The following is an 11,739-nucleotide window of genomic DNA, read 5'->3' as shown; positions in this document are numbered from 1 at the left end:
GACATGTTTGTAAAACTCAAACTTATTCAAAGTCACCAAGAGTCTAGCGCGAGACCCAAGTTGCCGTGCTTGGTGTATTCAGGTGCAGTCGGAGCTACCGTTTGTGTCATAAACACAGGACTTGAAGCAAGTAAAGAGTTGATATTCCTGTGTTTATGACACAAACGGTAGCTACAACTGCACCTGAACACACCAAGCATGGCAACTTTGGGTCTCGCGCGAGACTCCGGGAGACTTTGAATTAGATTGAGTTTTACAAACATGTAGGCTTGCTTGAAGTAAATAAACTTCTCGGTGCATGTTTGAGTAGCCATCTGACGCTGTCTGCGGGAAAAAATTGCGGCTTTGAGGGATGTAAACAGCCTAAGCAGCGGAACTTGCATCCGCTCCCATTCATTGCTGCCGTGGCGATGCGGGGACAGACACAAGTACCGCAAAACAAGAGCAATTAAACTGAAAATCTTCAGATTCCTTCTTTCAGACCTAAAATGTTAGGAAAATACATTCATGACATTCCAAGTCATTCCTTGTACTGATGCTGACATTACCATTTATTATCAGCATGCGTGGCTAGATTTAAGTATACCACTCAGTGAATTTACTTATTTTCCTCCAGGTCCTGCTCACCAATATCCCAGTTGAAGTATTCAGGAGTTTCTTCGTTCCATCTCCAAGGACCTGACATCCTGTTCAAACCAATCCAACCATGCAGCATGGGAAACCTGCTGTTTTCGTGTTCATTTCTGATGATGGCCAAGTCAGTGAATAGAGTTTTGCAGAATTGTTCAGCATGAGACCAGCGCTTCAACGGGTAGAAAAAATGGAGAACCTTTGAAATTTTCAGGTCTGAAGCTGCCACACACGATGGAGCAAGATGGGCAAAGAAAATGAGATGGAAGAAGAGAAGACCAGGGATTCTTCTCTCCATGCTTTCTTCAGAAAGGCTTAAAGAGGAGTTACCGTAAGTAGCCTACTCAAAAGGTAGTAGTGCTGCAATGGTAGGATAAGGTATAAAGTAAAGAAAGTAGTTAAGGTTTGTTACTTTATTTCAGGTAAGCAAGAGCCTTAACTGAACATGAACTTCATGAGTACCGGTATTCTATATTCTTCTTTTAAAATATTAGCACAAGCAAAAGGGAAATGCTGGTAAGGTCAACAAATTAACAGAAAAATAAACAGCTATGTACCTTTATGTAACAATAAAGTCTGGTTAAGAATTAAAATCTAATGTGAATTTATTGTGAACCTGCCTTTGACTCACCACAAGTGATGCTGCAACAACAGACCAGTATAATGGATTTTTGAAGGGCAGGGAAGCTCCTCATTCAAAGACAGGGCTGTTGGAGGGATATATGTACTGTGTGGTCACATTATATGGAAGCATGCTTCACCTATCAGAGCTCTGATACACCTGATTGTGGTCTTAACCGACCAATCCTAACACTCTGAATCTTTCACCTGGATGTCAACAAGACTGACATGCTAAGTCTTGAAACATGTTTATTCTCAAGTCAAATGTCTCCAGTGATGCAAAACAGAGTGAGAGCAGGATGTTCACAGTTCTCAGACTAAAATGCATTTACTTGATTTTACTTTTACATTTACTAAAGGATTTGCATTTTTTGTGTGTTTATTACAAATGCAACAAGCAAAGAATGACATGTGTAAATTTGCGTGAGATGCTGAAAGTGGCATTTGTTTTCACAAAGGCCACCACAGTCCTGATGATGAGTTTGCAATGCAAACGTATGCAGTCTTAATAATATTTGGGTTGGTCTGAATTTGTACAATCAAGAAATATTTCCAGACTTCATCTTGAGGCACCACTGGGATTTGAACCCAGGATCTCCTGTTTACTAGACAGGCGCTTTGACCAACTAAGCCATGGTGCCTCCTGCTGACAATGTACATTAAATCTCTATGAAATATACAAAGAGATGGCAGTGCAGGTCGAAAGTCTGTTGTAGTTGTCTCCTGTATTTACTGCTGTTTGTGATAGTAAACAATTAGCCCTTAAGAACACATATAAAATTAGAATTAAACACATGTCAAGCTGCACTTTGAATGTGAGTAAAGGGCCCATATTATGCTGTTTTTCAAAACTTCACATAGGTCTAAGTGGTCCAACCACATTGTATCTGGAGTGTGTTGCCCCCAAATCAATGTGCTCTTTGCAATCTAAAAGTAGCTCTCAAGAGCTCTGCTGAGAATGAGCCGTTTCTGTGTCTGCACCTTGAAATGCAAATAAGATGTATATGCAAACCACGTCCACTCCACACCTGTCACAGGGAGAGGGTGTTATGGCAAACCATTTTAACATTTAAAAGCCAGACTGGATATGTGTTGCAGATATCTGTAATTCTACAAAATCTACAATCTACAATTTGATTCTGACTAGTCATAATTCCAGTTCAAGATATCTTTAATTCACTTCAATTAAAGATATCTACATGTCCCTTTTCAGATCTCTTAAATTAGGTTTTGACTAGGTGGAATTATGTTGTAGATAGATATCTGTAAATATGACTAGTCAAAATGACATTTAAGATATCTCAAACTGGAAGTACTACTAGTTGTACTTCAGTTACAGATATCCGTTATTCACATGGCAGATATCTGCAACTGAATTGTAGATATCTGTAATGACAAACCCCATACACATGAATGGCAAAAGTGACGTCATTTGTCCTAGGAAGAATGTAGTTGCGGATATCTGAATTGTTCTTTTTGACTAGGCAAAACTGAATTACAGATATCTTGAATGAAAACTCCAACTATTCAAAATGTAATTACAACTAGTCAGAAAGACATTGTTGATATCTACAATGTTAATTCCTAATAGTTAAACTTAGCTTTTAAATGTTAAATCCGCTTGCCATACTATTCGCCCGTTTGGAGAAACGATCTTAAGAAGTGAAGCAATCAATTAAAGGAGTGGACAGACTTTTTTCACCTCCAGGCGTCGTAGAAAGGCCACGGGAACACACATAACTGCTACAAAAGCAGTATAAAGTGGACTTCACATAATATGGGCCTCATATTCAACTGATTTTAATGGGACTTGTAACCAAAGGAGGTATGACGGATTTGAACCCAGGATCTCCTGTTTATAAGACAGGTATACTTTGACCAACTAAGCTACAGTACCTATATACAGCCAATCAGAATTGTATTTTGATGATCTTTATGGCAATCAATGTATTTGGAAACATACATAATGGCATACTGTAAAGTGGCGATCACATAAAGTAAGGAGAGACATACTGGTGAAACAGTCCTCTTTCCCATATTTAGAACAAACTGTTTTGACAGCAGAAATGAACGTGCAATTTAGTGTACATGTAACATTTGCTCACCACTGTATTTTTGAAAAGTAATTTAAATTGAAATGATTCATTACAGATTTACAGAAATTTAAAAATAACTGTAAAGAAAAAAAAACATCTTTCTCACTATGATGACACAATAAGGAGTGAGTCACTCTGCTAGTGACACTACTTGACCTTTAATGCTTCGGCAAATATACCTTTGCTATTGTCTTTGAAAGAAATGACAGATCCGTTTAATTTGAAATGTGGCTTTCACATTTATTACACAGTAATATCGCTTTATTTCAGCATCACTTTTCGAAAACACATACAAACTGATGATGGCAGACACACCCCAACAGCTACACAAAGTAGCTGCTATTCGTAGCAATTACTCAGGCATCTAATCTATTTGTTCATCACCTCCCAATATTAGTCCGGTCCATGCCAGGACACACTGATTGCCATTGTGCAACTCATCCCGCTCCACTTTCCCTCAGCTCTCTGGCGCAGGTTGCTAAATTCTTCGCTAAACCCAAATGTTCTGCTCTCCAAGTGAAGCCACAGTAGGTCTGGCCTGTGTGCACTGCAGCAGTTAGCTTGTTGTGAGTTTTTACGAGGTAATAGACACCATATTGTTTGGACTCAGGATCTCAATCCAGTAGCCATCAGGATCCTGAATGAACGCCAAGCCTTTCATCTTACCTGAGAAAAAAATGAGAGAAGGGAAGAATTGTAAACACTTTATGAAAAATACTACTATACCAATACTAATGCTATAAACCTATACAAACATTATTAACTTAGGATATCCAAGTGTGCAGTCTGGTTGTAGTGCTGTTGTGAAATGACAACACATGACTGTTATAATGACTAAAGTTTCGACATCTTACCGTCATCCGGTTTCTTGACAAACGTGACTCCCTGCTCTTCAAACAATTTACAGGCTGCATAGACGTCAGGAACTGCGATTCCAATGTGTCCTGTCAAATGTCAGAGAGACCCAGACTGAATTCCCACACTACAGTTCCTCATCAGGAGTTTGCTCTAGTGAGCCAATAATCATAACCATAGAAGCATGCACATTCATTCTAACAGTGTGCAGTTTATCCTAAAATGAGTATTTCTTATATTGCTGCATAGCCAACATTGGCATTAATAGATGTTTGCTGACCAGTCTAGAAGGAACATTTGCCTGCCCTGCATCAAACCTCAGTCCTTCTTTACTCACTGAGAGCTTTCTAAGCAACCCCCTTGTTTTGCTTCTACTTTTGATCACTTCACTTCCACTGAAGTTAGCATGCAAAACAGCTACTGTCTCACAGTGTATTAAAACATCTTTTTTCAAACTTTTGCATGACCGTTTGAAAGAAAAAAACACACACTGTGAATGAGTACTGTGAATTCATTCTCAAAGTATCTCAGTCTATGTACTGTGACTGTGCATTGTGCTTGCATGATAATGTGACAAAAAAAGATTTCATTTGAGAAGAAAATTACCCTGTGCCACTTTTAAATTCAATTTTATTTGTCCCAACTCTCTCTACATCATTAAAAGTAAATTTACCAAAGCCACGTGGATCAGAGTTTCCATTGTGATAAGACTGACTCTCATCAGACTCAGAGCCCCAGTTACTGAAAGACAAGGACAGGAGCAGGGATACAAGAGGTAGGAGAGTAAATTAAGAGAGAAACAGAAAAATAAATGAATATTTTTACATCATCCAGTTCTAGCATATAGACCCTTACTGTGTGAGCTCTATGGTAGCCCTTCTGGAAAAGGTCCAGGCCGTCTTCTCCTTCACATCTGCAGGAATCTCCTTCTTGTCCTCGTAGCCCAAGAAGAAGAGAGAGAAACGCATGGAGGGGAAGTCAAACTTCTGCAGGAGCCTGCAAGAATTTACACACCAGATAGAAAACCTCACTTTAGTTACCAAGTTGAGTCGATGAACCAGAAACTCAACAATACACACACACATACTCATACTCACGTCATGCCAAGGATTCTGGTGTAGAAATCCAAGGATTTAACTGGATCTTTAACCCGCAGCATAGTCTGCTGCATCATAAAATCCTGACAAAACAGAAACAAAAGAGCAGAGATTAACACTCTCACACAGAGTAGGGATGGGCCAACATTGTTTGTTTTTTAAAAACTGTTTGAATCTATAAGGAGAGATTTTGAGAATGTATTTCATCATACCTATCTCATTTATTTTATACAATATAACCTGGTTTTATCTGAACTTCAGTACATGTTCAACTTTTGACAGAAAATAAATATTTAAAGCAAAAACAACCTTCAGATATCTTAAAATATCACGTATGAGTTACAGGGAACATCTAAGCTTGACAAAAAATTGAGATCGTTATCTTCTGATATGAATGAAATTAAATGTGATAGGATTTTTTTCCCATACTGCCTAGTCCTAACTTCAAGTTAAAGAACATGAATCACAAAGATCACAACATGTTATTGTTTAGAACAGCACATTATATTTTTCTTGTATATACATTAAAAGGGCACTAAAAGAAACTAGTCTTGCCAATAAGCTGCACCACAGTGTGTTAAATGAAAACTGTGGTGGTGAGTACGTAAGCATAGCTGCAGAACGGAGCCACAGCTGGTTAGCCACAGCTACAACGGGGAACTTTGAAACAAACCACAGCTTCCCATCTGCCAATAGGTCAAAATCTACACATTGTACAAGAACTATCTATCTATCTAACTCCCATTATGCCCCAGAAACACTGATCTCTCTCTTATGCAAATAACCTGTGACGGCATGTGCATAACTACTTTATGTGCAAAAACAGACTCTCCTATCACAATGGAAAACAGGATGTTATCACATGTTCACTGAGCGCAATTACACTGAACACTGGAGATGTAGTCTATGGTGATATACAGATGTTGAGCCTTTTAGTTCGATATGTCTAGATGAGTATTATTTCGCTGTGTGAGAAGGCACAACATTTGTGTTTGAAGGGCTGAAGATCACTCTTTGGCAGAGCTGACTGTTTGCTGAATTTTCCCGCAGAGGAAAAATGTGTGTGTTCTTGCACTTGCTCATGAAAAGGCTCTTCAGCCAAACCTCACTTCTGTGCAACCAAGCGTATATGATCACCGCAGTTGTTTGGGGCCACGGAGCAGCCAGTATTAGCATACCAAACAGATCAGGGCTGCAGGGATATGTTACATTTGCCTCTTGTTTCCAACGCAAAAACCTAAGTTTTACATGCCATGCCACTGATAATGATGATGGCTGGCATATAATTTGTATAGACCCATTTACTGTTTGTAAGTAATGACAGCGATTGCGAGCTGCACGTGCATTCTGGCAACTGAAGTATGGCAGAGAACAATAGCTTGTCAAGCTACGCTATAGGCTTTATCCTTCAAAGATCGAGAATGCTACCACAATAAACTTAATTTATCAAATGGCAACTGGCTTTCAGATCCGTATACTATTTGTGAGTGGGAAGACGGCTTTAGCAAATGGTCGAACATTGTCCGGCTCGTGTATTAGCACACAAATCACTCTGTGGTCACGTATTGAACATCAGATAATACATCGGCGCCGATCCAGTGAGGTGCTCGATCACCCACTGACCAGGCTGAGAAGCCACTGGAGGCAGGGCCGATCAGAACCGGGTACCTATTTGATTGGATCCAGGATCTCCTCTGTCAATCGTCTGTAAATAAAGTGCGAGTAATATCACATTTATTTGTGCTCTGTCTGTGTTTTGAAGTTACTCTTAGGTCGCCTGGGTTCAGGGTACGAAATTAAGAAAATATTTTGGGGGCAATTTTGGCCCCCACAGTCCAAAAAGTGGGGGCATTTTCAAAATATTTGGGGGCCATTTCATATATATATATATATATATATATATATATATATATATATATATATATATATATATATATATATATATATATATATATATATATATATATATATATATACATACATACATACACACACAAAAACATAAACTAAGCTATATAAACACCTATCATAGTCTATATAAACGTTATAAATAATGGGTTATATAAAGTTATGGTTGGTCAATATTAGATATTAGATATTACCAGTAATATGAGAATATCACTGGTAGGTAGGGCTGGGCGATGTGGGGGGGCTGTTGTGAACTCAACAGTCGTTCTGGGGTGAGCAGCCAGGGCCGTTGTATAGGGGAGAAAGGTGATGATAATTCTAGGGGCCCATGCAGCGCCCAGAAGGCCCACAAAAATCCCCAGTAGTCTAATCTTTGTATAACTGAATTATTCTGCATAAGACCCTGACTAATACTCATAGTAGGGGTGTGCATTGGCACTGCCCTCACGATTCAATTCGATTACGATTCAGCAGGTAACGATTCGATTCGATTCTCCGATGCATTGCGATGCATTGCAATGCATCAAAATTCTACTGCACTCAACACAGCAAATTTTTCATCAGTCATGAGATATTGAACAAGAGATTTTATTGGCTTCTATGTGTGTATTATCACTCTCCTGTATCTTTGACATAAATGTCATTAAATAAAATTGAATGGTATGTATTGGATATGGCATTTAAATCACTTCTAGGGCTGCCCCCAAAAATTAGCCTTGGTCGATTGGTCGCAGGAAAAAACAAACAAACCTTTGGAGCCGTGTCTCAAAATCAATATGAAAGACTATGGGGCTTTTATTTTGAAGGGCCAGATACAGGAAGTCGTGACACTTGTTGTTGTTTTTTTACACGGCACGGCAGGTCTCTCTCTCTCGCTGCATCAGAGACCCCCTGACAGCCTGAGCTCAGTCACTCACCCTCCTCTACTGTGTTTATCGGTGATAAACGGGCGTACTGCCTGTAGTGACGGTAAAACCAGACCGGCTTGTTGAGTCTCGGACCCAACACAGCCGGACTCATGAGCGTTAATTAATTCTCAACCCGACCGCGGGTGAAAAAAAAAAAAGGAAAAAGAAAGCCAGCGGCAACACTGCTACTGCTGGTGCTGCCGCTTAGCAGCTACAGGCTGCGCATGTCGTTGCTCCGGAAATGCCCCCGGAGGTAATTTGGGGGCAATTTTGGCCCCAGGATCATGATTTTTGGGGGCATTCTTGGTCAAATTTGGGGCCAAATGGCCCGTGGCCCCCGCTTATTTCCGACGCTGCCTGGGTTGGAGGCTTTTTAATCTGAGGAAAAAAGAAACGAGGGGGGAAAAAAGCGATTGACAGATATGAATCATCAGGTTATGCAAAGACGCAACCAGTGAGTTTAAGGTGCAACAACAACCCGACAATTTGATGCTGCTGACGGTATTATTTAAAGCAGAAGTAAGCGATCCGGTCGTTTTGGCTAACTTCTTGTCAGCCGATGGAGTTAGCAGTCCCTCCCCACCCTCGTCATGGATCTATTGGTCCTCGTCCCTACGTCACCACATTCACGCGCATCCCTTGGCTGCACACACAGCCCTTCATGCCGTTCTCTCTCCTCATTGGATAAAGGTTGTAGGATACAAGGAAAGTTTTCTCCTCGGCTTACAGCAGAGCAGAGTGACTGACAGACCCGTGTTTCGGACCAAACACTCTATGTAAGTGATTGACGACGGAAGATATAACTATTTAAGACTTATATTAACACAAAAATTCTGCTTACTTCTGCTTTAATGTTAAAAGCTTTTCCTGCTTGCTCGCTCGTTTGAATGGCCGGGGCAAAATAGACTGTAACCAAACTGCGCGGGCAGCTTTTTGATGTCGTCGGCTGTAAACGGGTTTAACTACTTACAAGAATGTAACAGCATCACCTTTATCACATTATATCTACACACGTTTGGAAGTTCTTCTCCCACCTCTGGGGGTCCACAGTATGGTTTGTGTTTTGATCCATGGAAAAAGATACAGATGCAGAGAAATAGAAAGAATGAGAAATGATCTTGTGTGGCAAATGTTCAACTTGCATGTTGGACACCTAGAAGTTTGTAACAGGTCCCCTGGTTTTCACCCTGACCCTGACACTTTGTTGGCTGAAGTGTATGACAACCAAACTTCAAGTGTGCGTGTGTTTCGCAGCAGAGTGTTATCTCTGCAGCTAGCAACCGTTCCCCCTTCCCGTGTCCTTCCTCCAAACAGTGTCAAGTTTTTGTGGTGGGAGAAAAAAAAAAGGAACGACCCACCCTTAGAAATTCATTACATATTCTGCGGTGTGATGTATCCTTGTGCTTTTAACTGTCCCAGTTTTAACAACTTGTGTCAAAATTCATCACCACACATCCATGTGTCCATTCTCGCCCAGTAGAGGAACCCATTTGTGACTGCTGACTGTAGGAAACTTACTTAGCCGATGTACAGAAGAACGGCTAAAGAACTGAGAGGTTTGTCTCACTATTCAAATGTTAGGGAAGTTGAACTTTGACCTTGCGTTTTGCCAGAATCTCCAGACCTCACACATGTGAGAGCACATTCCTCAAAGTCTTACAGATGGACTTGAACAGACGTGAATGGCTGCCAAAGCAAATATTCAGTGCTGCTGCTACTATGCTATTCACTTTTGAACCTATTCAGTGTGCAGACGGTTTGACTGCCTCTGTAAACACAAATAGTCTATGTAATTGCATGCATCCTTGCAAGTTTTACTACTGCACATCTACAACTTAATATATCCTTGTTGTTTAAAGCATGGGGATAGACAACAGGCAGCACCGTAGGGAGGATGTTACACATAGTGTATGCTGTTATAAGTGGACAGTAAGTTAAGCTCCAGCACCTTTCAGGCTTACAACACAGCCCAGGCTAGCTATCTGCAGTCCCGCCTGCCTTTCACCATCCAGGGCGAGTCTGCCCTGGTCTGACCGCGCCTAAACGCCAACTTTCCTCACAGTCCGTGGCAGATCTCGCGTTACGCACAGACTTGTACACATGCTTTGATAAAAATACGTCTTGGCCTTGAACGCCCACTTTGGGAAGAGTTTCTCTCCACACGGGGGATGCAGCGGCTAAAGTTGGGCTGAGGGTAACTAAGCTAGCTCACAGCCGCAGCTCCCGTTGATAGCCGAGATAAGCATGTCGCTCTGAACAATTAAAAGCTCGTTTAACATAACCCAGTCACTTCGCACGGAGGGGCTGATGTACTTTTTTTCTTTTGGATGCGGAAACGTGTCATCGTCCGATAATGGATGCACCGCGTTTATCTGGTTAACCTGCCTGGAATTCAGTGGCCTGCCTGGTTGGTTGGTTGGCGGGGTTTGACAGCGGCCGTGAGAAGTAAAGTTCAACTCCGAGAAGCACTAAAATCCACTTACTTTCGTTACCGGGTCTCCATCTTTACACGCTGCAGCCGCCGCCTCGTCTGACAGACCTTTGTCGCTCATTTTTGCCGACAGACCGACGTTTTGAAGCTGGACCCCGGCTCGGCTGGAGGAACTCACTGACAGACAGGGAGTGGGATTCCGCTGAGGGAGTTTTAACTAACACAACTTCCGGCCTTAACTTTCAAAATAAAAGCCGTACTGACGAGGACCACGCATTGGGTTGCAGTGATTAAGGGGAGCCCAGGTGAATTTAGGTCAACATTTGCTCTCCGTGCAATTACTTCAAATATCATATAAATAACCTAAGTGAAAATCAAATACCAGTCACTCAATCATGGGTTACACTTTGTGAAAGTTTTATCATCCATTTAGCAATAATAAAACATATGAGAGATGTAGGCCTAATGTACGACAAACTGCTACATACGACTTGAAGTGAGTGATAAAGGAAGGTATTCTGCCAACACCATCCACCCTTTGCATGCTGTTTGAATACTCAGGCCGGAGTTTTAAATGCAACTGGATGACAACTACCATGATCTTGAGAGACTGGCATGCAGAGTACGTCAACATTTCTGATTTAACCCCTGTCCTCCATGTAACTTGTGTAATTTGCCGAACAGGTCCAAGATTTTATACCACGTCTACGCCTCAAGTTTTATTTTGAAAATATAACAGGATATTTCCGTTTTTATCTGTTCGGCATACTAGCCCAAGTATTATGTAACCACCAGGGAACCCTGCTGGGTAATGCATTACGTGGTTCACATTGCATATCTTGCTGCATACAGTTATGGTTTATTGGGTAAGTACACAATAAAATGCATGCAAATACAACAATCTTGCACTAATTCATAATTTAGTGAAACTTAAATGTTCAGTCCTATAATGCATTATTGCAGTTGATGGTGTGCATAAAAGGTCTAACCTACTTTAGTCTACCACATTTCCATCGTAAGCCTTAAGTATATTTATGTATTCCACTACACAATCTTACAATACATTGGGGCAACACAGGTAATCAATGACGAGCTCCACAGGAGACATTATGTGTAAAGAAAGGTTTTCTTTCTTTGTCTTTCATATTACCTTACAGGTCAAAAACACACAGAGCGCACTGACCATGGAAAGT

General features: G+C 40.9%; 1 protein-coding gene across 1 annotated transcript; it reads right to left on the bottom strand.

Moving 5' to 3' along the window:
• Positions 1-3,551: 3,551 nt before the first annotated feature.
• glo1 (glyoxalase 1) lies at positions 3,552-10,780 on the bottom strand. The gene is made up of 6 exons (XM_083969295.1): positions 10,599-10,780; positions 5,300-5,382; positions 5,058-5,198; positions 4,876-4,943; positions 4,202-4,291; positions 3,552-4,013 (listed from the first exon to the last, which is right to left on the bottom strand). The coding sequence occupies exons 1-6, from the start codon at positions 10,665-10,667 to the stop codon at positions 3,922-3,924; spliced, it is 543 nt and encodes a 180-aa protein (XP_083825421.1). The 5' UTR covers positions 10,668-10,780; the 3' UTR covers positions 3,552-3,921.
• Between the last annotated feature and the right edge of the window lie 959 nt (positions 10,781-11,739).

Source organism: Trachurus trachurus (assembly GCF_905171665.1).
Source record: "Trachurus trachurus genome assembly, chromosome: 3".
In the NCBI taxonomy this organism is placed as follows: Eukaryota; Metazoa; Chordata; class Actinopteri; order Carangiformes; family Carangidae; genus Trachurus; species Trachurus trachurus.
The sequence above is the reverse complement of the archived record's forward strand: the minus strand, read 5'-3'. Positions and strand labels throughout refer to the sequence as shown.